Source organism: Pseudonaja textilis, chromosome 1, assembly GCF_049901715.1.
Source record: "Pseudonaja textilis isolate UNSWEBS1 chromosome 1, rPseTex1.2, whole genome shotgun sequence".
Lineage (NCBI taxonomy): Eukaryota > Metazoa > Chordata > Lepidosauria > Squamata > Elapidae > Pseudonaja > Pseudonaja textilis.
Window position 1 is genome coordinate 327,349,799 of NC_141990.1, and position 26,777 is coordinate 327,376,575.

Here is a 26,777-nt window from a genome sequence, read left to right on the forward strand (position 1 = left end):
TCTACCTTTAATCCTGAATTAAAATAATAATAAGCTTATACATTTAAAGAAACTGAAATAAACAGCGAAAAGCTAAATAAGATTTTAATCTTAGAAATTGACTAAGGGGTCCAGGTAAAATTGGAGTATTGAAGCTTTTTCATAAGATTTTGGAATTAATTCTAAAAAACAAGCAGCTTCTAATGGGAAATAGATTCTGTTTTGGTTTTTACAAAACAAAACAAAGATAAGCAATTTCAGGATTTCAAAAATTAGGTACTAAGGAATAAGCTTATAAAATGTTGTAAAACGTTTAACAATGAAAATATTGAAGGAGACTTTGAATAAGGGAATTGGAAAATAGTAAGCACAATATCAACAATGTCAGTAATAATATATGTTTCTATATTGTTGAAGAAATAACAGATGTAAAACAAATTTCATCTGATGAAACATAGATGGCATTGAAAGTAGATTTACCACTAACAGGGCAATATCATGACTTAGAAAAGGATGTTTCATTAGATTTTACAAAAGAAAGTTTTAAAATTTAAAAGAGTTTTAAAATTTAAAATAGAAATACAAGTGATAAAATTAAAAGAGTGACTTAGATCATTTTTTTCCTACTGGATTTACAAAAGAGCATGTTAGAGCCTTAAAAAATTTGATGTGATGCAACAAAGAAGAAATGAAGAGAAACCAAATCTTACAACAATATTTGAATAAATCAAAGTTCAAGCCTTTTAGAAATAACAGGAAAGAATATAAAGTTGGTTTATTTGATCAATGTTAAACAAGATGTTATAACATTTGACAACCCTTTATGGACTTTCTGCTAACACCAGGACTCAAAAGATAATGCTTTATGGATTTGTTTATAGATAAAAAAAGGGATATGAAATAAAGAGATAAATGTTTGTTAATTTGGAGGAGGTGAAGTCACTAAATTTGTTTATATTTATTGTGATGACAGTTGGAAGTCACTTTTTTATATTTCTTTTCTATTATAGTCTTACTTTTCTCTTTTTTTCACTTTTTACTCCTTACAGTCCACTTTTCTTTCTTTAAGGTTGGTTTATATTAGATTTTACTATTATAATAAAGATTCTTAATAAAAACTACATATCACAAAAAAACAACAAGATTCTTCTAAAATTTTTATGCAAAAGAATAGCCCATATTTATGAGTCCTTTTCATTTCAACTATCTCCTTTTAGTAACAAATAAATAGAAATTAACACTGGTCTCTTTACTGAATTCAAAACCATAGAAACTACAGATAGAATCTGATTAAGCTTTCCATATTCCTAGTGAATTCAAGACAGTGATGGGATTAGAAATGGAAATACCTTAACTCATAAGAATCTTTTAATTACATGCTATACAAGAATATGAAGAAACTTCAATGCAAAAGCTTAAGAATTCAAACAATACACTTAAAATATTAGAAAGTTAGAAGTGCAATTTCTTTGATAGGAAAGTCTGCTTCCAAATGTTATGTTCTTAGCCCTCTATATTTTCAGCTATTTCAAATTTAAAATAAAAACAACCTTTTTTCTGAACCAGACAGATATTGTACCATTATCTAAAGCACTCATGAACTGAATTTGCTATGTGGTATGCAGAACTTCACTGAACATCTCCATCCTTTATGTTGTGCAGGACATATAGCTCCTCCTTCTGACTTTCTATTCATATATTGTGAATAACTCTAACAGAATTCTAACAGAAGATCATGTGAACAGTATACAAAGACTTTCAGATAAACTGGAAACAAGCAGCATATGAGTCACATGAAAATCTCTGTGATAGTACTATAAATAGTTCTCTATCATTTTCAAAATATTAAAATAGCATTCTTTCAAAATTAGGAATGGGTATTAAGTGAGAAATTAATAAAAATCAATGTTTTAAATAATATATTTGACTTATATTACTTTTATTTTAAATATAGTTTCTGAGCTGAGTGGTGGAAAGCTTAATGGACAAGGAAAACTGAGGAGACTATCAAACAAATTTTTGACTTGACAAGAAGGTCATATGAAAATCTCCCATATTGGGTAGATGTGTTATTCGTTAGTCATCAACCCGCAAGCATTTTCTTTACGTGGATCATTGCATTATTATTTAAAGATTTTAGGAACCAATAAACTAAGGACTGGTAACATGGTACCTACCAATGCTATAATACAATTCTCCTCCCCTGGACATATCTATATCACTGCAAAATTACATTTAAAAAAACATCCAAACCTAACAAGATGTTTGTGTTCTCATGGGACTGTTTGGCTTTAGAGACATACGCATCTAAATAAACAAACAACTTTAGCTGTCTCCTTCAATTCTGGCTACATTTTTAAAATGATTTTTCTCTTTTGAGACACATGACACATGAAGCATACGCATCTAAACTAATAACTTTAACTGTCTCCTCTGATTCTGGCTAAATTTTTAAAACTATTTTTAATTCTGTTTTGCTACATGTACTAGACTTCACTCGTACACTACTATGGATCAAATTTTAGGAACCATTAGTTTAGGAAATACAGAATTAGAAGCCTTAGTTTATGATTTGAATCAGACTTTTAATTGCTCTGATTTAAATTAATCCATCCTATCATCAAACTTTGGTCATCAAAGATAAGCAAAACTTCTGAAGCGTAGACTCTGTACTGAGGTCTTCTTTAAAGGTTCTAGTTCCAGTTCAGTTTAATACTATCCTGTATTTCCAAATGCCCATGAAACAGCTTCCTTCCTCATCAGAAATAAGCAGATTCTCTGGGTTCGGACAATATTCATATACTATTAAAATTCTGATTCCTGTAATCCTCAACTGGGCAAAATGATACACAATAGAGTAAAAGCTCAAACTTGCTAACTTACAGAATGCATCTAAAATACAAGACACGTGACTCCAATGGAAATGAAATTTGGCAAAAATTTATAAAACATTTTATGACATAAAAATTATGATAAAACAGTTTATGAGCTCCGGTGGTAGAGTGGTTAGAATGCAGTATTGCAGGCTAACTCTGTCCACAGCCAGGAGTTCGATCCTGACCGGCTCAAGGTTGACTCAGCCTTCCATCCTTCCAAGGTCAGTATAATGAAGTCACTGAGTGTTGGGGCAATACTGTATGCTGACATTGTAAACCATCCAGACAATGCTGTAAAGCAGTATGGGGTGGTATACAGGTAGTCCTTGACTTACAATCACAATTGAGCCCAAAACAAGACAGTGGTTAAGTGAATTTTAGCTCATTTTATGACCTTTCTTGCCATAGTTGTTAAGTGAATCCCTGCAGTTGTTAAGTTAATCATCTGATTGTTAAGTGAATCTGGCTTCCCCGTTGACTTTGCTTGTCAGAAAGTCACAAAAGGGGATCACAGGACCCCGGGATAGTGCAATTGTCATAAATGAGTCAGTTGCCAAACCATCTGGATTTTGATCATGTGACCAAGAAGATGCTGCAATGGTCATGTGAAAAATGGTCGTAACTCGCTTTTTTTCAGTTATGTTGTAACTTAGAACGGTCACTAAATGAACTGTTGTAAGTCAAAGGACTACCTGCATAAGTTTACAGCTATTTCTATTGCTATGACATAATATAAAATGTCATAGAACATGTGTCTATATTTGACTATGCTATACAGTTCAACAGTTCAATTATTTTCAAGGGAGATGCATTTCTGAATGTATCTCAGTTTTTCCAATGAAGGTAATAGATTAGAAGCTCTATCATTGAGGAATCTGGTAAAGAAAATATCTGTGAAATAATGACCCAAGAGGTCATGGGTTGTCTAGTCCCACATACAAATGTTGCACTTCAAATTGCTGATGGTTTAAAGTATAATAAATAAAATAGCTAGGCGCTTTTATTATTTAGCAGTGGTCTGAAATTAGAGCAATGTAAAAGAAAAGGCTGTGTGCCCAATCCTCACATTTATGACCACTGCAACATCTTGCAATCGCACAATTGCCATTTGGACACTACCCAATTAGCTTGCAACAAGCAGTTAACAGAGAAGGTGGAAGTAAAATCTTAAGTCATGGCCACATGATGTTTCATTAAGCAACCACAGTGTTTGGAGTAAGAACCAAGAAGTAAGTCCTTTGCAGTGATGCAAAGATTTTGCCAGATCCAACTGTGGTCTAATCAAGAACTCTGTTTCACTCAAGATAGTATTATGGAACAAATATGATCAAAATTTATAATTCCCAGTTAATAATCAGGCAACTACAAATAAGCGTCTCCTGGATTCTGAAAATTTTGGTTAACCCTCCTCAGCCACCTTTTCACTCCATCCATGAACTGCAAAATCACTACTATATAGTGCCAGCTCATACGTATATGCCTCAGAACCATTCAAACAATATAGTGTTTTACAGAGAATTTTTGAAGTATAGCCTGAAGTTGATAAGGTTCAATCAACATGTTGGGCCTTATTACTGTCCTTCATCTACTACTCTCCTTCTGCTAGAGCTTTTAGATGAAAAAAAATCTTAAGTAATTATCTTTCTCTTTTACTATTTTCTAACTGAAGAACCTACAATAGTTTCTGAGGAAATTGTGAAACTTCCTAACGAAACAGAGTTCATGGAATATCTTGTGAATAGCCTGATTTCCAGCCAATTATTGCTATTCTCAGGCTCAGCAGATGGTAGCTTCCAGCAGACTAAATCAGGAGACAGACCATATAGGTAGTTCTTGACTTATGACCACAGTTGAGCTTTCCATTGCGAAGCAAGACAGTTATTAAGTAATTTTTCCCTTATTTCACAATCTTTCTGGCCACAGTTAAATGAATCACTGTAATTATTAAGTTAGTAACATGGTTGTTAAGTGAACCGGGCTTCCACATTGACCCTGCATGTCAGAAGGTCGCAAAAGGTGGTAACATGACCCAGGACTCTACAACCATCATAAATATATAACAAGTGTCCAAATTTTGATCATGTGACCATGAGAATGTGCATTTTTCACACTCCAGTCATGTGAAAAACGGTCGTAAGTCATTTTTTCAGTACCATTGTAACTTCGGTCACTAAATGAATGGTTGTAAGTTGAGGACCACCTGCATTTAGAGAGGTGTCTACAAGTGAACATTAGAGGTATAGTTTAGTTTGGGAAGTTTTTTTTTAAAAAGGCATCCTGCAAAAAGGCAGTAACAGGCCATTCCTATACTTCTGCAAGGAAACTGCACAGGTGCACCCAAGAAGCTGAATTTCACTCAAAAGCTTTTTTCTTCTCTTTTTTGCTATTCTCAGTGGAAGAAATATATATTCCTGGGGAATTCTGGGAGTTGAAGTCTGCCAGGCTTAAAGTAGCCAAGGCTGGAGACCCATGTCCTAGAAGACATTTAGTGAAATCTCCTTTTAACCCCAGTGACTATGGAGAACCTAAATAATATCTAACCCCTCTTGCTTAGCATTGGCAAAAGACAGGGGTTGGGGTGGTGGTAATGAAAGGCTTTCACAAGTGGCCAGAAAGCAAGCTAGCAAAAAAAAAAAACCACCCACTTCTATTTCACATACAGATGTTTTGAATGCCAGAGGTCAACGTCAGAAAATATTTTCTGAATCACTGAGGGGGACAGGGAGGTTATTCAACCCTGTAAGAATCATCTTACTTCTGATTCATCAGAAAAACCCTCTACATCCCTTTTCAGGGAACCTGAAGGTGGGAGGCAGAGTGACACACGCTTCACTGTGACATGAAAACCAGTGGGAGGATTGTATCTGGAACACCAAGACATCCTTCTCCCACAGCCTTAATTAGCTTTGCAGGGGAATACACATCTCACATCTTCCTCCCAAGCTCTTAACAACCAACATCGTGACACCAGCAGCCTTTCCCTCTGTCAGCTAAGCAATTATGCAAATATTACAGTCTCTAGCAGTCCCGGGTTTTTTTTTTATCACTATGATGCACATGTAGCTTATCCAATAAACTCTGGGTGTATGTAGACTCGTAAATTAGCTTTATAAACTTTTTTTAAAGAAACCCCAACTATTAGTCATCATTCCAACCCAACATGACTTCTAAGAAAGCAGAAGAGAAAACCACTGGGATAATTTTGTTCAAATCTTCATGCAGCCATGAAAATCAATTAGAGTAAACTTCCTCTCTTAAACTATGCTACTTTACAAGGAAAGGGGAGAGGGTTAGGGGAGGTAGGAAAAAAGGGATCTATTAACTGTCAGAAGCTTTTTCAAAGAATGAAGTTCAAATATAATAAACAGCTTAGCTACTTGGCTATTCTGGATGGTGGTAAAAGTATTGATATTCCATCCTTAGCCACTGGAAAAATACTGGATTTCTAACAGGCACTGCCAATATAACTAGCAGCTCATATGAATCTGGAACTTAAAATAATCCAACATACAAACAAATCCTTGCTGGTAACTTAGTAGCAGAATGCCTACTAGGCAAGCAAAGGTCCAAAGTATAATATGCTGCTTCTCTGTTTTATAGCTCTTGCATTAGCAGAGCTGGTAGAAAGAAACCTTTCAGTGATCTAGGGAGATTTGGCTAAATCAGGCTAGAGACTACCATGATTAAGAGTTTTTAAAAAGCCACGTTGCTTTAAAAAAAAAAAAACCCTGGAAGATCTGCATTCTGTCTTGTACAATCTTAGGTACAAATGGGATGATAAGTGCTAACACTTAAGCTCCGTCTTTCAAAGAGGCTGTTGTCAGGAACTGCTTTTATGGCAATGAAGGAAAAAAAAAATTAAGATAGGACCGTGTATGAGGAAGAAACTGAAATTTCTTCTCCAGTCTCCTGAGGTGTCCTGTTGCCAAAAAATTCAAACCTGGCCTTTTCTATGGAACACTCTCGTCACCTGCCACATATAACACAGGCAATTCCCACTTTGCTGCCTGCAGAACCAAGAAGAACTAGAGCAGTGAAACTAAGAGACATTTTGTTGACGTCAGAGAGCTATGCTCCGAAACCACAGCAGACCCCCCCCCTCTTCCCCTTGATGCCAAATAGCTTCTATACCAGAGGAGGGGAAGCGGGGGGGGAGGGAAAGAAAGAAAAATAAAGTCTTCATTTGACTACAGTACAATATTCCTCTAGCTCCTTTGGTTTCCAAGATTTTTTTTTAAGATTTTGCACATTTCTGCTGCAATGGCTTGCCTTGCTCTCTCTTTCTGCAGCTAATTTGGGGGGGAAAGGCTTCCAAAGCTGGGAGTTTGACATTTAGAAAGAAAATACTTCTTGACACAATTCTGAGGAACTCCCTGTCATGAGATATTGTGATGACAAAGGATTTACATATGAAAATGATTACATTTGATACAAATGAAAATGAGAGCCCAACTCACAGGGTTGTTGTTCTGGTGGGGAAAATAGGAGAAAAAAGGAGCATGTTTGCTGCCTTGAGTTATTTATAATAATAAAAGCAGGATAGAGGTAAAGAAAATAAGTAGAATAAAAAAAATTTTGGAGGACTACTTAAGCTGGTAATGATTAGCCAAAGTCACTGAACAGATATTTCAGATAGGTAGGCTGTGGACTTTTTCAAGAACATCTAGGTTGCCTATTGTTGAAAACCAGATACGCTGATTCAGCAGAGATCTTACAGATTTATTTGGCAATCATAAAGACAGCCAGGATTGGACAATCACAACAGACTACTTCACATTGCTACAACAACAAAAACAGATTCTGAAATGTGTCAGGTTAATATCCATAACAGAAGTACCAGATTCTAAGAAAGGATGCCACACAACTGTCACACTCAAGATTTGAGACCCCAATAAAATAAGTATTCTGTCCTTAATGCATTGCTAGAACTTCCACAAGAACTTGAGTAGACTTACACACTCCATTCATCAGTGGGAACTATTTTGTGGGAAAACCAGTCAAACCAATTGCAGATAGTTGCCACGGAGCAACCAAAGCATATTGATTCTCCGGGGACTTATGGCAGGCACCACAGCACAGCAGACATTTTATGGCTCACACCTTTAGTGAATAAAGGGAGAATAAAATCCTGAAATGCTTGCATTCAGTTGTTTCTAAGGAGCAATGGATAGAAAAATATAGTCCTCTAGATATCACTAACCTACTACAATGTTAATCACAGTAAAGAGGCTTCTAGATCAGATAAACCCACTGGCCTGATTTATAAGAGATGACGGAAAAAGCTTCTGTGCACCAGGCCAGATTATATTTTGCCTAGCTAGTGGATTTTGGCATGGAACTTTCTGACTGGAAACAGCCTTACAATAAAAATTAGTTCCTTTTTTATTAACTACTTTCTGATCTTTTTAATTAGACTTTCTTCACTACATTGCACTGGGCAACGGGTCTTCACCTCATGCTTAGAAAAGTATATCCTTTTTTTTTGCTATATTTTCCTTTAACATATCTTGTTTTAGCTTTGGAAAAAGAAAATCAAAATTTCAAAGATTAGCAACATTAGTAAAACACTAATGTACAGGAAGAAAACAATGTTTCATAATGATCAGACCTTAAGCAAAATATGCTCTGTGGAAATTAGTCCAGTACTCAATAAAGATTCTAATGTACCTACTACATGCCTACTAAGATCTGCAGAGTTTAATAGCACTTACTCCCATGTACATTTATTTAGGATTATAGCCAAGGTGGATTACAATTACTGTAGGCTTTATACTGAAAAAGTAAAATGAAAAAAACACATCAGTTATGGGTGCAACCCCCACCACCACAAATTCTCTGTCATACACACACACACACACACACAAGACCACATGAAGAATTGTAGGCTCCATGGTCTCTGAGAATGACAGTCAAAAATAGCTCATCCTTGTGAATAAGCAGGAAGTTTTAGAAACCAGATAATTAAGGACCCAAGATCACATAAGGCCAATGATAGCCCAGAGATTTTATTCATCTTTCCACAAATAAGGTTATTCTAATTCTTCATATCATCTGCTGAAATGCAGTCGAAACATCCACACCAAATAATTTTCTGGCAGCTCAGGATCAGGTCACTGAAATTCAATACTAAAGTACCTCATTTAGGGCAGCAGCAGGGCTTTCGCTTAACTTTGTGTCTGGGTGGTTCTTTGGTTGAAAATGAAAACATATAGCCTTTTCAAAGCAGTATGCTTCTATTCCTATTCTTAAAACCTCCCCAAGGTAAAAAATCATTTTCAGCCCACCTCTTCCAGTAATGCATCAGGTAGCCATTTTTGACCAGCTGGCAAGCAGAAAAGCTATGGTCCCTCCCCTGATCCAAAAAAAGATGCCCAGTTCTGATCTGCATCATCAAATTCAACGTATTGTACACCCTACCTCCTTTAAACTGTGAAATATGGAATACAAATGGAGAAATGTCACACAATACAAGAATAGCCAAACAGTTCCATGCCAAGTGTTTTTTTAAAAAAAATACTATACTCCCATTCTCCAACAAAAAATGCAATTCCCCACCCCTGCTAAGATAGCAAACACATGGTATGGCAAGTATGTGAAGATTTACACATACACACATTCTCTCTCTCTGACACCCCCATACATTCTGTATTCTTAACTGTCATTTCCCAGGGCCACATCATTACAAAACACAATGATTCATTACAAAAGGTTAGACAAAATTTGTGAAATGTGTAAAATATTATGCAGCTAAGGCATTACAAAAATAATATGAAGCGTCATCACTGATGTGAGCAGTAACCAAATATGGACTGCAACTATAGAATTAATTAGAATAAATTTGTGCATTTATGACTAAATAGGGGAAAGGGAAATTTGCAAAGTATTCTTTATTTAGGTTTCAATTCTATCTTCCTCCTCCCATTACTGTTTCGTTTCCTTTTTAAAACAGAGGAAAGTGAAACATATTCCTCATTCAATACAGTCAGAAAGTTAACTTTACACATTCTTTTATGTTTCAGTCCAAAGCAATTCAAAAAATGTAAGCCTGAAGAAAGGAAGTAAAAGAAAAGCTAATTAATATTCCATTTATTTTATTTAGTTATAATCAGTCTTCTACCTGTTCAGAACTCTTACCTAGAGTAGAAATAATATCCTAGTGTTCATACAAACTTTCTAATTCATACAGAAACAATCATTCCAAATTACAACCTTTCTTATGTAGTATTAAACCTGCTGTCTGGTTATTTAAAGTGCTTAGAAAAAGAAAAGAGAAAAAGAGATAAGTCTTTAATCAATAGTAATTAAACATGAAAATATAAAACATGAGACTGTTGAGTAGGGCTGCAGACAGAGATTATGGAGTGTAGAAAAGTCAGAGAGGGTGGAACAGAATGGAACAAATATTGCTTGGGTGTGGACAGGGAGTATCTGCAAGTAATGAGTCACACACAACAGGAAAAGTAGGATTATTTTAAAATGGCTGGCCTGGGATGTAAGGAATGTTTGCAAGTTTTTTTAAAAAGTGACAGGGTGGGGAATACCAAAGAGTTGGCAGAGAACCAAGAAAGCAACAACACAGTGTCCTGAGGGAGGCCAGCTATCTATGGGTCAACTGAGGATTTGGGGGCTAAAGCAAATTCCAGAGTTTGACAGGCAACAGTTGAATTGTAAGGACACCCCCTTCTCTGAAGTTAGATTATCACAATAGCAGTGAGAATAAAAGAATAAAATAAGCCCCAAGGCAATGGAAAAGCTACATTGAATGTAGGCAGCTGTCCATCAGGAATGCCAACCCTTTCTGCATACCATAATCCTGAATTCATCAAGAAATTTAGTTAAGACTAGATGACCTTCAAAATTGATTCCAATTTTGCAATGCTATGATTAACAAACAAGAAATAAAGACTGCAAAAGTGGCATCAAGAAAATAAAATATATAAAATACAGTACTTTCAGCAGAATGGAAGAGCTACTTTGCATAATAGACCAAAGATTCATCAAATCCACAATCCTGTTTTTCATGGTGGTTATGTTTGTCACATACTTGGTTAACTAAGCTATGATATTAAAGGTTAAATTAATTCTATTTCCTGAATTTTCATAACATACATGGCAGAGTTCACACATTTAAATATCATATGTACACTGAATGCAGCCAGTAGTTTAATAAAATGTTTTCAATAATCCTAAAGACCCTCTCTCATAGCTGCATCCAAAAATTGACATTCAAGAGATGGACTACCTTTATGATAGTTTATCTTTTGAACTTGATAAAGATAATATGTGAATTCTGCATTAATTTGTCTTAACTTCCTTGTAAAAATATGTACATTAGAAGCTGTTGCATATAGATTGTGATAGCAAATTGTAAAAACCATTATAAATGTGTTAGGAATGAAAGGAAGTTTTTATTAAGGTAATCAATCAAAAGGAAAACCTAAAGTCTGAGAAAGGAAAGTAAAAGAGAAAACAGTACATTTTCAGAACACATATTGTACTAGCATGAAGAAAATTGGCAGCAATGTAACTAAAGGACAACTCCAAATATATCTGGTTTAGAAGACAGTTGAGAACTTAGGTTATGAGGAGGTCAAGCCAGGACGAGTGCCTGAGACAAAAAAAAGTCTGGGATGATGAGAAAAGAGGGTTTAGATAGATGAGGAGAAAATATTGAAGATGAAATTTCATGATTATTTTCTCTTTCGTTAGAAAGAAAAGGAACTAGAAGGGAGGGAACAAGGGTACCAGCACCCCTCAGTTTTTCTATCACAATGCAATCAGGACTTCCCATTAGCTATGCCTTACATAATAGCCCCCCATAATGCATCCAAACCAAAGTGTTTTTGCACCTATTGACTCTAATAAATGTTACTAAATAAATGTTACTACATTTCCCCAGCACAAAAATACCCTTTCCCTTTTCCGTTTAGCAGGAATTCAAAATTCAAAAGCAATTCTCACGAGAACTCCATATAATCTTAAATGAAAACCTGCCGAAGTGACACCAAACAGCTGCCTGTCAATCCTCCCCAACTCAGTTTTGTAAGGTACCTCACTACAATGACAGCACATTATTTCGCCCTCCCTCCACCATAATACTCTTGGGTTTTTTCCACGAGGCTACCTCAGACCCGATTTCACTTCAGCCTCCAGTTCCCTCGTACCAAAAATAAAAATAAACCCTTGCCATTCCCACTCTGTACCTTTCCCAAACTTTTCTCCCCCCTTAGAGAATTTCTAATAACTCCCAACAGACGTGCCATCCAGGACACTGAGTAAGTGTGCCCGGATTTTTCCTTTGCATTCCCCCCACCTCAGGTTAATTTCTTCCAAATTCCTTTTTACTTTACTAAAATTATTCCCGCAGGGTTCCCCGTCTCTCTCTCTCTCTCTCTCTCAAAAAAAGGCATTTCCCCTTCTCATTTCCTACCGTGCCCATAAAAGTAACCCTCCAGGGATTCCCCGCTCCTTCGGAAGACAACCCCCCCCCCCATTCCCGTGACACCCCGATCTCCTTCACCTCCTCCCCACCGGGGCGCCCAAGGACGACTCTCTCTCTCTCCCGCACACTCACATAAACGGGCAGGGGCCAGGGGTAGACGGCCGGCTCCGCTCCCACTGGCGACTTCAGCCTGAGCTCCAACCTCTCGCCCATGCTGGCGGCGGAAGAGAGCGAGCAGAGCCTCAGTGAGAGGATAGGTCAGCTCGGGGCGGCGAAAGGGAGCAAGTGGCGGCGGACCCGCACCATGCTAGAGCGGCGGGGCGGCGGAGAGCGAAACGGCGGCGGCGGCGGCTGAGGAGGACCAGCCCGCGAGCGAGCGGCCGCTCCTTCCCTTCACGCGCTCTCTCTTCTCTATTGTCGCTCGCGCCGGGCCGGGGTTTTCTTCAGCAATAGCAGCAGCAGCAGCCGCGCCGCCGCCATTTTGGGCCGCCCCCGCCGGCGTCAAAGGCAGGGGCCGCCCAGTGGAGGTGGTGGTAATGATGAGGGCGATGACGGTAACAGCGAGAAGGGAGAGGGAGGGCAATTATTTTTAAAAAAAAAAACCGTGCGGGCGGAGAACGTCAACCCAAAATGTAACAGTACAGCTTTTATTGCTGGTCTTACGTCCTTCACGCCACCGCTCTTAAGAAAAATGAGAGCTTCACGTAGAGAGGCGGGGGAGAGGAGAGGTGGCGTCGCGCGCGACGAGGAGCTCGGGGGGGAGATTGGCGCGCACGCAGTCGGGCTCGTTAAGGGAACGCACGTACGCACGCACGTCCCAGATGTAAGTGAATTATTCGAAAGGGAAGCCTAGGGTGGGGGAGGGAGGGAGAGGGACGCGCGCGCAGAACCAAGAAGAGGCGCGCGGTGCCAAGATGAAAGGAAGAACGCCCGCCTTCGTTGTACCGCTTTCTGTTCCCCCACACACGCGCGCGCTCGCTCTCCCTCATCCAGGCTTTCCCCCCACCCGTGTAGGAGGAGGTTCGATGGATTAAAAAAAAAGAGCGCGAGTCTCGGAGTCAATTTTTTTTTTTAAAAAAAAGAGCGGGCCCGGACCTGTCTGCCTTGGCCAGAGCGCGCGCGCCTCGTTGTCCTCACTTGCCCTCAGTGGAGGCCCCGGCTGCGGCGGCCGCGCGCTCGCGCTTCCTCCCCCGCCTTGGCCCCCACATTTCGTCTTTTTCTCTATCTCTCTCTCTCTCGGCGCGCGAACTCCTCCTCCTCACGATGCTTCCCCCCTTCCAACGCACGAAAAAAATAGTAACGGTCACGCTGAAATCTCAATGAGTCCCCTAAATCGTTTAGAGTCGTGTTTTCAACCACACAGGCACACAAAGCGATTCAAACACACACATATACAGAGCGATTCCCTACACACGCGCGATGTCACGACGCGCACGTCAGATTTTCCTCAGGTATGTATTCGACTTATAAATAGTAGACACACGCAACGCAGACTATGTTCACACGTAGAAACGGGGGATTGGGGGAGGAGGGAGAGACATGGAAAAGATGACAAGGCAAGCCTGGAAAGGTTTCGCTCCCTGCCTTAATTAAGCACAATCTACCTCTTAATGAAGGCGGATGCTTTTCCAGATGGAAAGGTTTCCTGTTTGGGGCTCATTTGGCTGGGTCTTCTCAAAATTGCCGTTGTCGTCAAGCTTCCCCCGCGCCGCCACAGTGATAAGAATACACCATAATTAACGTTGTAGCGATTCGGTGTTTATTCTGAGGGACATAAGGACAATTGAATCCTACTCTTTGCCCTGGGAAAATGACCTCCTGACCGTATATTGCACGTATTTACAAATATCAAGATGAGAATTAAAACAGCACAAGTGAAGTCATGATGCCAAGTCTTTATTTCCGATGGAAATCTGTTTTTGACTTTGAGGTTAAAATACCAAATAATTCTTCATGTTTGCTGGCAGGTGCTGGGGGCATCCTCAGAAAAGTTCAGGTAATGCATATATTTGGGGAAATACCAGTTAGATTAATTACCTCACGAGGATAATATTGAGGTTGGGAAGAGGAAAACGTTTTTGCTACCCTGAGATTCTTGAAGGTGGGCAAAGCAATTCTCCAATTAAACCACCTTCCCTGGCAATGATTAGAGGTGGACTACCCTGGTACCCTATCCACTGTACTCAAGAGACATATCAGAACTAGGCACAGAATTTCAGCTTTTCATCTGTCTCTTGTTTACTGCTTTACTGTTAGTAAATTTGAGGTTTCATGGCACATTGCAAAGGGAAATGGGGATGCTTGGAACGTGCAGGCAGATGCTCCCTGCAGCTGTTGGTACAGAACATTTGAAAGGAGACGTCATTGAGAAGCTGTTCAAACTGTGTCAGCATTTCTTGCTGATAGGAGTGAATTCACTCCCTCTGTAGCATCTGCTCAAGGACAATTCCAAAGTGTCCTTCCATCTTCAAGATCACAACTTTCAGCACATGAACGTGAATGTAAATAAACCAACCTTTATTGTTGAATGTTTAAAGCTAAACAAAGTATAGCTAGCACTGAGAATGTTTCCTTTTCAAGTCCACACCAAAATTTATCAGTGCTCTCAAAATTCAAATCTAGTGGTTTAAATTTCAAAGATTTTCCACTTGCTTTTGAAATATATAGCAGGCAATAAACATTACCACACCCTCTCTTTCCTATTCCCTCTACACTTTATTCATGGCAATACTGTAGTTTTAAATAATTCTATGGCTATGTGAAGTTGTTTTTGCATCAGTTTAATATTACTGAAATTAAATGTTTAACCTGCACTTCCTCCAAAATACAAAGTACTATACCAATTCCCACTCTTTTATCTTCAAATGTTTAAATGAGATATAACAGATTCAACAAAATCAAACTGTTTCAGGTTTAAATTCTGGTATTCATTAAATGTAGGAAAATAGGCTGCCCTCAACCCCAGATCCTCGATTAATTCCCCCTTGATGATAAAATGACTCTAAATGTTGGTTAATTTAGCTAAAGATACATATAATGTCTTTCACTGAGCAACCTTGGCTCAAGGTAGTCTCCAAAATTGATGTTCTCCACATCTGTTGGAACTGAAGCAACTCCCATAACTTTCAGTATTACATCTTAGTAGATTTCAAAGTGGCATAAAGGTTTTGGTCTCCACACTATATAGCTTTACATACCTAAGAAGCAATCCGATTGAATGGTAAAATTGGCACTGTTTTAGCTTACTTTTACAGGTGTAAACAAGAAATTAGATTAATTCAGTAAATTATGGTTCAGTTAGCCATGGTTACTGCATTATTCCCAAACGACTAGTATAATGGGGCTTACTATAAGTTTGGATTGAAACAATATATTTCATCAAAATTAAAAGATCATATTAAGGCTTAATATGTTGTGCTAACCCACCATATCCCAGGCAGTCCATGTTACACAAAACACTGTTAATCCATGTTTATTGTTTTTCTAATGTCAAAATTATACCTTGGAAATATTCCATATCTAGAGGGTGTTTTTTCCTTTCATTCAATCATGTCTGATTCTCGGAGACTGCCTAGAGAAGTCCCTGCAACTTTCTTGACAAGGTTTTTCAGAAGTGGTTTGCCATTGCAGCCTTCCTAGGACTGAAAATAACTAGCCCAAGATTATATTTGTGCCTAAGGTGGAATTATAACTCATAGTTTCTAGGCTGATGATCCTTAACCATTACACCAAATTGGCTTTCTGTAGAACAGTGAAGTCAAAATCTAGAACAATCCTCATTTGAGTTATAAGGAAATCAAAATTTGAAGAGGTCAAACATTAATCTTAAACTTTGGTTTCTATAAATCCAAAATGATAAGATAACCAGCTCCTTCCCATTATTAGGAATTCAACATTAAACATAATTTCACTGCTGCAGCCAGTCATTTTAAAAAATATAAAATATATTCTGGGCTGCAAGACTTTGGCGGTGAATTCTTAATGAAGAGGCTTGGGGGGAGGGGGGGGGCTTTTTCAGACCAAATATTTTTCTTGATACACAAAATAGATCAATGGATTTTGTTTCCCCAGCACAGCTGAATTGCTAGAGCTAGTTCAACTGGGTATTTTTATCATATAGATCTAAGCAATAAGCTTTATTTTTCAACAATCCATGGCTTGTTTCATGAATTAAGCCAGTAGAACAATCTTTTCCAACACTGATGCTTCCCAGATGTGTGGTATCAATGACATGAGAAATGGACTGAAATGTGAAATTTAACAGACAACAGCACAATCTAATCCTTTAATTTCACTTAGGAAACAAAAATCAAATCCATAGGTTGCCAATAGTCATGCTTTAGTCACCTCTTAATTAGGTTACTACAATGCTCTCAAAATGAGGTTGTCCTTGAATACCACTCAGAAGCTACTGCTGATCCAGAATACAGCAACATAACCAACTATGGGTAGATCACATGCCAATGTATCACTGCTGATTTGTGAGCTGTACTTATTGCCAGTTATTTCCAAGTGCAATTTTAGGTGCTGGTTATCACCTGTAAAGCCCATCATGGAATAAGCTAGGTTATTTGAGGATCCATCAGCAGTGGGATCCTACCTGTTCCACTACTGGTTTGGTGATTGTGCACAGACCTAATGTACATGTGTAGCTTTCCCCACACCAGCTGAGGCCTGCGGTGCCAAACAGCTGAGAGGATAAAGAAGAGAAAAGCGCAGGGGCAGCTGGGAGGGCCGATCTTGCACTTTTCTTTCTCCTCTCAGTTGATTTTTTCCCCCTCTTCTCAGCTGATCATTGGAGGCCGAACCAGTAGCATACCACCACTGGGGTCCACCTAGCTTCAGTAGTTCTTGCCTGCCCAGTAAGATCAGATAAAGTAATTACACTCCACTGCACTGTGGAACACTGATGTGCATGTTTTCTTTTGTTTCCTATTTTGGAAATGTAAACCACTCACAGTCTTCAGATGTCAAGCAGTCTTTACATCCAATAAAATAAAATAAGTTCTTGCAAAAAAGACTGTTGAAATAGTTGATTACAAATTGAATGAGTCAGCAATCTAATGTGACTCCAAAAACAGCTGCTGCAGCTTTACGCTGTATCAGCTGATGTATCATTTCCAAATAAAGGATATAATATTCAGCAACTGAGAGGTCAATTCCTGGAGTGCACTACCTGACTGTTGTTACATCCTCTAACCCCCACTCCTTTAACCTCGAACTATCCACTATTGACCTCACCCCATTCCTAAGAGGTCTGTAAGGAGCATGCATAACTGCACAATCATGTCTACCGTCCCTGTCCTATTGTCCCCATTTATTTGTACCTATTTCCTGTATTCTTACTCATGTTTATACTTAAGCAATTGACAAATCAAATAAATAAATAAAATAATTCCATTTAATTCTGCTTTGGTCAGACCTCACAAAAACTGTTCTGGACACTTCACCTAAAGATGAATTAAAAATTAGAAGTTTCAGGGAAGGGCACCAAAAATAAATGGGGGACTAGGAACTAAGGCCTACATCACATTCCAATTTAGCAATATTGAAAAAAAATCTAAATAAGAGTTCAGACAAAACCAATTAAAACCAATTAGCTAGAGAACTGGTGGGCCCCTCCACACTGGATATGATTAAGTCAGGGGTGACAAACTCACATCACAGTGGCATCATGTGACGTGCCAGGACTTTTTTTTCCCCTTTGTTAAACCCTAGCCATTATGGCCAATGTGTGACATATCCGGCCCATGGGCCAGGAGTTTGACAGCCTTGATTTAAATGAAGTGAGGTAATCTAACCCGGGGTCTCCAACCCTGGCAACTTTAAGATTTGTGGACTTCAAATCCCAAAGTTGAAGTTTCAGCAAAGCTGGCTGAGGAATTTTGGGAGTTGAAGTCCACAAGTCTTAAAGTTGCCAAGGTTGAAGACCCCTGATCTAACCAACAGTCAGCAGAGCTTCATTTTGGGTTTCTACGCGGAGCAGAGGGTTGGCTTCATCACTCTTTGAGTCTATCAACATTGGCCATAATGGCTAGAGAAATCTAACAGTTGAAGTCTGTTTTCTCTAAATATGTAGAAGGAACTCCATTGAGAAAATGTAGCAGAAGTCCCACTTAACTGAAGAAGCTTCTTGGATGAAAAGCAAAACATTTTCAATGGAAAAAACAAGAAAGTCCTGTTGCCTTTTGGAAAAAGTACCTCTGGGACAATCAGGACCTGGATAATTAAGAATCTCCATAGACATTGCAGCAGAAGATAGCTTCCAATATTCTGATGCTGTAGATAACTATAATAACAGCAGTCATTTTCCAAGATTAGTGAACTTCATGATGGAAAACATGACTCTCTCTGGGGCAGCTGGTTGCTGATTGAAGCTGAAGTTTTTTTTCTCCTTGTTCCTTCTCAGCTGTTCTGTATGCCTTTATCTGCTTCTCAACACATGTGGCACAGAAACACGTTCCAGTAGTTATCTGCTTTGTATCATAAATGCTTCCATGATTTATTTTTGGGGAATTCATGCAAAATCTTGTTTTTTAAGCAAATATGAGTTTCATCAATTTGATACACATTGCATTCACACAACTTTCTGAACTTGGTATGTTTTAGTATTTGGAATACTACATATTGTATATTTTGGAATATATTGTACATTTTAGCTTTGTTCTTTCATTGTTCCTTGGAACATTGTGCAGGTCTTGCCATTGAGATTTGTAAGTTTAAGGCTTTACCATACTCTGAAACCAGCCAACTATGTTTATTTAATAAACCATGGTTAAACATTGTACAACTTGACAGAAAACTGCAAGAAGGTAATTCTGTCCCCTTAGTTAAAAAAGTTAGTCATATTTGATCAATTTTACAATCAGTACAAAATTGGACACATTAATTTGTGTAGCTAAGATAGGATACATATATTCCACCAGCAATAGCCCAATCCTTGGTTTTAATCATATACCTCAAGAACTTCCAGTTTAGGTTCTCTTAGTTCTGAACTGGGGAACCTCACTGATATAATTTCTACAAATAGTTTAATAGTAACTATTAAAAGTTCAAGAGCAGTACCAGGAATATGGCTACCCTGGATCTCTTCAAATATATACATGAGCTTAGACACAAAAATGTGTCTTAACATTTTTAGTAACTATATTTTATCATTTAGTCTTCTCATCTCTCTTACCTTTTAAGATTATGTATTCTCAATTTCCCACCCTGGAATGCGAAGGAAAATTAGGGTAAGCTGTTTTGTTGTATTTCTTCATGTTCTGTCAGGACAAATCACACAATTAAAAGGAAAAATGCTCATCAAATCTAGAAATGCTTGTTTCTTGAACAAGAGCCAGAATTTGGAGACAAGAACATTTTCTTCTCCCTAAACTCTACACATCACCCATTTTAGAAAATTCTGCCTGGTTGAACTTAGATGACATACTTGAAACCAGGATGCTACTATTCCATGAAATTTTGTACTGTAGTAAAATATCTGACTGCAGTGATTGGGGGGAGTGGGGATAGCTTCTCCATCTCCAACTGGGGAGAAACCAGTGTGATACAGTGATTACAATATAAGACCAAGAGCTGAGAGGTGCTGGTTCTTGGGACCTAAGCTTAGCACAGAAGCTTCCTGGGTTATTTTGAACCAATTCTCACAAGATTGTTGCTGGAGAAAAATAGAAGTAGGGAGCACTATTTCTCTTGTTTTTGAGTCCTAAATAAAAAAGGTAGAATACAGGTAGTCATCAGTTTATAACGGCAGTTAGGATCATCAGCCATTACTAAGCGATGTGGTCAAAAACCATAATATTACATGACCCTGCTGCTTAGCAACAGCAGTTCTAATCTCAGTTGCCATCATTAAGGGAGGACCGCATGTGACCATAACTTCTCACTTCCTACCAGCTTCCCCATTGATCTTGCTTCTGAAAACTTAGTCATCCATTCCCTGTTCTTCACCTCCCAGTTGGACAACTGCTATGCATTCTACATGGGGTCCTTGAGTCTTCAAAAAATTCAGCTGATGCAAAATGTGGCTGCACAAGCAATTATATGGTAGAACACACGTTACACTTCTGCTTTGAGAGCTGCATTGGTTACCAGTTTGTTTCCAGGTACAATCCAAGTTGTTTGTGTTAACTTCAAAACCATGGGATTAGGTTACTTGAGGGACTGCCCCTTCCAGCTAGATCCAGCAGAGAAAGCTATGGGCTCTGTCAGCTACGGAACTATACTTGGCAAGCTATAGGCAGCATGCCTTTTCAGAAGTGGAACCTTCTTCCCCCAAAAGGAGGTTGGCCTAACAACCACTTCTGACAATCCCTGAAGACCTGGTTATGCCAGCAAGCCTGGGGATCCCAGGGGACAGGTAAACTTATTAACTTCATTTTGTCTCATTTCCTTGTTTGTTCTGGTTTTTATATTTTTAAATGCTTTTATAATTGGATTAATTGGATACAATTGGATTTTATAAATGGATTTTTATTTATTCACTGTTTTAGTTTTGTTGTTCACCCACCAGAATCACTTTTGATGAGATGAATAGCTATATAAATTAGATCAATCACAATCCCATGACCCTGGCTCACTGCAATGTTATAATCACAAACTGCACCCCAAGCTGGTTAAGCATGTTATATAATACTGTAGTATTTCAACTAGCCATTTTATAATAAATGAAAAGAACAATCCCTTTTGCAGTGGTCTGTCTGGCCAGACAACAATGCAATAATCCAAAATATTGCTTTTAAAGACATATTTCTATGGAGTTGTGTTGTACTGCCCTCAGCTGGAAAAAATAAGCACAACTATATTGTATATTGGCATCATATTTAACTGCCATTTCTAGCTTAGTGCCCTGTAGATGCGCTGGGAAGGAAGGAAGTTGCAGCTCAAAAGATCTCAAATGCCTGGGTTGGGGAAGATTGGAATATTATACTGAAGCGTACAATTCTAATTACTTTGCTAAAGTGCACTTGGCCTTGTTTCAAATGCATATGTTTTCTGGTTTTAGTTATTTTTTAATTAAATAATTATCTTACATATTTTAATTGAATTATATTAAATAAGGTGGATATAGGAAAAAGTAATACAAGTATTTTAACACAATGCTAAAATTGTGTAAATATTTACTGAAAAGCTATATCTGTTCAATAGAAATGTACACAGAAGAGCTGTCTAAGTGTGCTTGGTTTTGATTTATCATATTGTGTATATTAGCCATCAAAATCTATGCATAACAATTTGCCCATTAAATCAAATCATATATAGCACATTTGAGTCAGATTACAGAAGTGATATACACTTATTTTGGGGCTTTTGTCCTAAATGCATTTACAGTACAAATAATTCCATTGAATATAAAAATGAATGCTGAGAAATTTAGATTAAACTCAATTGAAAATGTGGCTGTTACTTTCTGTAACATGGCTCGTCCAAACTGGAAACACTATTTTGATTCAATAGAATTCTAATGAAGAGGGAAGAGGGAAGCAACAACAAAATCCAGAGTTAGAGGTTCCATTGGAAATCATCTCTGGACTATAGACCGCTGAACATGTCCCAGAAACCGTGTACCAATTAGTACTGGTGTCCTGATCTCTGAACAACACTGATGCAGACAGTTCTGTTGAGACTATAGCCTTGCACTATTTTAAAGCAAATTTGCTCAATCCAGAAAAATCCATATTGGTCTGAGATTGAAAAAATCCCTGCAGCCTCAGAAAAGGAGAATTCAAAATGAAACTAATTATTCGGCATCATGGTACAGCTAGTGACTGAGAAAAAAATTGGTGCTATGTCTGCTTCCTTTATAAGAGACTCACTACCATTGAGATAGAATAGTGGACTCAAGATATGCTGAATTTTGGTTTAGCTCAGATTTTTTTAGATTGAATTAGAGCAACAGCAAGTACGTCATATTAGGAGAAAGACCTGATTCTGTATTACCAGAAAAGCTTTTAAGAGTGATTTTTGGCGCAAACTAATCTATCTATTTAAGTTTTAGAAGTGCCCACTTCAATGAGTTTGCAGTCCAAAATAGATGTATCCTATTTACCAGATTTGTACACTATAGTAAACCATGGTTTGAATGAATTCATATATGCTAATCCAAAACTGAACAAGACATAAAGACAGATTTGCACATCATCCCTGGTTTGTATAACATGCTAAAGCATTCACAGTAGGTAAAATTTGATTACTTTGACAGCTGCATGTTCATAGCCATTGCATTTATGATTATTATGCAGCAATATAAAATGCTCATCAATTTACCTTTAATGCTATTTATCCAAATAACTTCTGTTTGAATGAAAAGCAGGATAAAATATATTAAAATGTAACTTACAATAATTTATAGTTGTTTTTCTCTAGGTAAAAATTCAAATCTGAATTCAGAAATAAAAATATAAAATGCATAATAAAACATGATTAAAGCAGTATTCTAAAACTAAAAAAAACACAAATTAAAATAGTAATAGCAGTCAGCCCAAAAACACAAAATACCCAACCTTGATCTAGTGATGTGATGTAATGTACAGTCCCAACATATGAAGCCAATTTATAATTCAGTATCATATAAACTCAGAATAGTGGGTTAACTATGCTTGCCAGAGTTAATACAAACATGCTTCTAATTTTAATCCTATTTTCTAGATTAACGGTAGCAAAATATTCCAAATCACGAGAGAAAAGCAAATATGGGTTTCAGCTTTAACGATCATCCAGATTTTTTTCATTCCTACTCTGGAAATCCAGAAAAGTAAGCTGACTAAACAATGGTTGGCATTGAACCATGAAACTAACCACAGGGATTGATTTCATAAAACATCCTAGACCGAGTGGTTTGTAGTTCAGTACAACGCGGAAGACAACCATTATCAAGCAACTATAGCGGGATATCCCTGTCAATCTCTTGCAGTAACATCGTATAAGCAAAATAAAAAATGTTTAAGAGGTTTTTTGCGTGCTTCTCTGGTTGTTGCTTTCGCACTTAGGCGTGGGAGAATAACAAGCCAGCTCAGTTGACGCGTGGACTGAAACAGCCCAATCAGCAAAGCTAGTGATATAGAGACGGAGGGAGCGCCAGACGGATGTGACGTCAGTTCACTACCCTCACTAACTTACTCTATGGAACAACCATAGATTTCAAATAGTTCCTACAGTGCACTAAACTTGAACGCCGCGTCCTCACAAGACGGTCGTGATGCTGGGACAGGAGGCTGGCCTGGAGGATAGGAGGTGTGGCCTGCATTCACTCAGCTGACTGTCCGCCATTTTGTCCGCCGCTCCGGCTTTTACCTCAGAAAAGCGCCGGTGGGGCGGTAGGCGAGGAAAAAAAGAAAGGGGGAGCAGGTGGGCAAGCGGCGACGCTCTTTCCAGCCCGCGGGATGTGACCCGCCGCCGACCTGCCTTTTTCTGCCTGACTCCTGACTCCTGTGGCGTGTCTTCCTTTCTAGGTGGAACGCTGCCTTCTTTTTCATTTAGTTTGGCTTCTCCCGCTCCGTCGGCTCTCCCTCTCCACGATGGCGTTGAAGATGGTGAAGGGGAGCATCGACCGCATGTTTGACAAGAACCTGCAGGACCTGGTGCGGGGCATCCGCAACCATAAGGAGGATGAGGTGAGCAGAGGAGACTGGCAGCCTAACCTGGGTGGAGGGCGACGTGAAGGGTGGGATAGGCCATAATGTCGGCGATAGCGCATCCCTCTTCAGCATCTGTCGGATTTTAAGTCACAAGTTCCCCCGGCCTGGTGATTCAGATGTGTTAAACTGCCAGTTCTCTCAGCCCCAGCCAGTTAGTTGCATGCCAGCTGGATGTCATGCGAAATGAAGCCCGAGGCTTCTTCAAGGAGCCAAATTAAGGACAAAGCTGGTTTAAGAATTTGTGGATGCACTTGTTGCTGTTCCTCCCACCCCATGCTGCCTTCTCCTTTCCCTTCCTTTTGTTTTTGTTTTTTTGCATAATGAAATATGTACCCTTTGTTTCCCTCCGGGAACACCAAATGCGGGGAGTGGCTCAATCAAAGAACTTGCTCTCTCTGATCTATTTTGTCCCTCAGGAGAAGAGGATATGATTTCTTTTTTTAACATTTTAGGTTTTTCTGATCTTCCATCTTTGTTTCTAATCTTAGTGGCTCTGTTAAGGAAGGAAAGAGAAGAGTTGCGCAAGATTTCTTTATTAGTACAATAGAGAAAGAAGGTCTCCCTTTGGACCTTGTGCTTGAAGTTTGTTATTCCTCTCCCTTTTGATTCCCATAAATGTATCTTTTACATTAAAGCCCTGGAATAGGAACTGTGCTGTATTATATCACTAATTTTTGTAGTCCTTTTGGGGAGCCTTTCTGATAAAAGAAAGGTAAAATAGGTTTTGTGATAAATAGCGTCTTACATTTTCAACTTGACATTATTCAGCTTCCATAACTAGTTTTGCAAGATAAATTGGTAATATTGTCATCATGTGAGCATTTTTAAAAACCTTTCATTTGGGCCAATCACAGACTCTTGGCCCAGCCTATTCAAGCATGGTTGTTGTGAGTATAAAATTGGAAGACAGTCCTGCATTTCTGAAAGGGAGTGGGAGATAAATTTCATAAATAAAGGTGTAATTTTTTAAAGGCTATCCATAGTAGCTAAAAAGATAAATTTGGACAGAGCTTTCTGTGTTGCATCTCAGTGACTTGGTCACTATGCTGTGGCAATATTTTATGAAGATCTCTGTGTAATTAACCACATAGGTATATAAGTGGATATAATCAAGCTCTTACTAGACTAGGTTTTGTGGTCTTACAGTTGAATAAACCCCTGCCTTCAGTAACAAAAGTCAGTAAAATACATTGACCAAACAAAAAATCTGGAGTCCTTTATCACTGATATATAATTTGTTTATTTCACATTTACTCAAAGTAGACCAGTGTTGCAAACTCTTCTTCCAACAAAGAACTGAAAGTGGCATAGATACCACTTCTGCAATTTTCCTCGTAGCAGTTCTTCTGTGGATAAGGATGGACGAACCTTGATCTAGTTCAAAATACTTTACTACATCACACTAACACTTGGGAATAAACATCTTTATTCTGCTTGTGTTTGAATGTACCATTGTATTATTTATCTTGTCTTTCAACAGTCCTGTAATTAATTATGTCCCATCTTACCTAAGATTATGGGTTGAATTCTTGCAAATGAATTCATACAATAGATTCCCTAGTTCAACTTCTAAAGTCCCCCAAGAATGTTGCAAGTATCTAGTAGTCATAACACATTACTACCAGTGCAACTTTTTTTGCATATATGCTTTTAAAGATAAGTAACTATTGTAAATACATGTGTGATAAGACTAAACGAGTATGGTTATATTGGCTGGGTTTGCATGCCACAGCTATGACCTAGCCAGCCACATTTTAGCCTGTTGTGTTGAATAAACCTATCCTCTGTGGCTAATTTATGGTTCAGTATATTATATGAACTCAGACAATTACCTAAATCATGGTTTAGTTCATTATAAACATGCTCTGCAAACACAGCCATCGAACGTGTAGTGGAAACAGGGTTTGAGGCTCAGACAAGTAGCTTTTCTAAGGCAGCCTGATTAGTTTGCAGTAAACCTACTCAATCAACAAAGCTGATTCATTGCTGAATTTCCTATATTGAGGACCCTCAGGAAGGGAGATACATTACCTTCATGCCTAATTTTTTTGTGGGGGGAAGGGAGGTTTCTTAGAAATATGAATCTATTTGATCGCTGTAGCTAACTAATCTGTGGCAACAATCTTCTGTCCTCACTTAGCTGCAATTCTACTTTTAACCACCACCTTGAGATAATACTGGAATAACTATTTTTTACTTGTTCCCCAAGATAAAGATTGAAATCATTTGTTGAATGTGCTAAGAGTGTAGCCAAACATGACTAGTGGTTGCTATATGGCCTGCAAAACTGACCTTTGCAGTCCTGGTATGCTACTTCAATTAAAATTATTAAAATTTCACAGCATGATTTTCTGCCTTTACAGCACAGCTTTCTACTCTTTCATGATAGGAAATATAGGAACATTGTACTGTAAGCTATATAATGGGCCATTAAAAAAAACAACCTCTAATATGGAAGGCAGGGAAGAATGATTCCACTCATGCTGTCTTTATTTCATCATCCCACTCATTGTGGTTTTAATCCTTCCCAAAACTGTTAAGTGAACCCCTGGCCACCAAATGGCCACCCAATCTATTTTATGTCTCAGATACTGAATTTAAAATGGTTAAGCAAGCCATGGTTTAGTGTGGAACAGGTTGCTGTCTCAGGACTCAGGTATAATTAAGGAAAGTATAGTTCATGCACTTACGCATTGATTTTAAAACATTTCTCTGAAAATCCCATCTTTGTTTTGCAAGTATCCAGTATTTATATTAGATTTACATTCTTTTCTTTAGAAGTATATATAGCGTTCTGATCTGTGTCCTGCCTCCACCAAAAAAATTTATAAATTGTATATG

At 38.2% G+C, this 26,777-nt stretch overlaps 2 protein-coding genes and 1 long non-coding RNA gene across 16 annotated transcripts in view; 2 read left to right on the forward strand and 1 right to left on the reverse strand.

The window, feature by feature from the left end:
- DOT1L (DOT1 like histone lysine methyltransferase) overlaps positions 1-12,800 on the reverse strand; it is a 76,417-nt gene extending 63,617 nt beyond the window's left edge. For all 7 annotated transcript variants that reach the window (XM_087922735.1, XM_087922733.1, XM_026698984.2 and 4 more), the window contains exon 1: positions 12,430-12,800. In XM_087922735.1, coding sequence (XP_087778861.1) covers positions 12,430-12,431 — 2 coding nt within the window. In that variant the 5' untranslated portion in view covers positions 12,432-12,800. The remainder of the gene's footprint in view (positions 1-12,429) is intronic.
- Positions 12,801-13,634: 834 nt separating this feature from the next.
- On the forward strand, positions 13,635-19,607 carry LOC148128395 (uncharacterized). Its single transcript, XR_015741315.1, has 2 exons — positions 13,635-13,748; positions 18,377-19,607. It is a non-coding gene; the product is annotated as an uncharacterized LOC148128395 (long non-coding RNA).
- A 3,799-nt stretch (positions 19,608-23,406) lies between these two features.
- AP3D1 (adaptor related protein complex 3 subunit delta 1) overlaps positions 23,407-26,777 on the forward strand; it is a 52,246-nt gene continuing 48,875 nt past the window's right edge. For 2 of the 8 annotated variants that reach the window (XM_087922740.1, XM_087922743.1), the window contains exons 1-2: positions 23,407-23,532; positions 23,751-23,912. In XM_087922740.1, the coding sequence (XP_087778866.1) occupies positions 23,817-23,912 (96 nt within the window). In that variant the 5' untranslated portion in view covers positions 23,407-23,532; positions 23,751-23,816. Of the gene's footprint in view, positions 23,913-26,777 lie in introns of all 8 variants that reach the window. The other 6 variants (XM_026698980.2, XM_087922742.1, XM_026698979.2 and 3 more) reach the window with 4 other exon arrangements.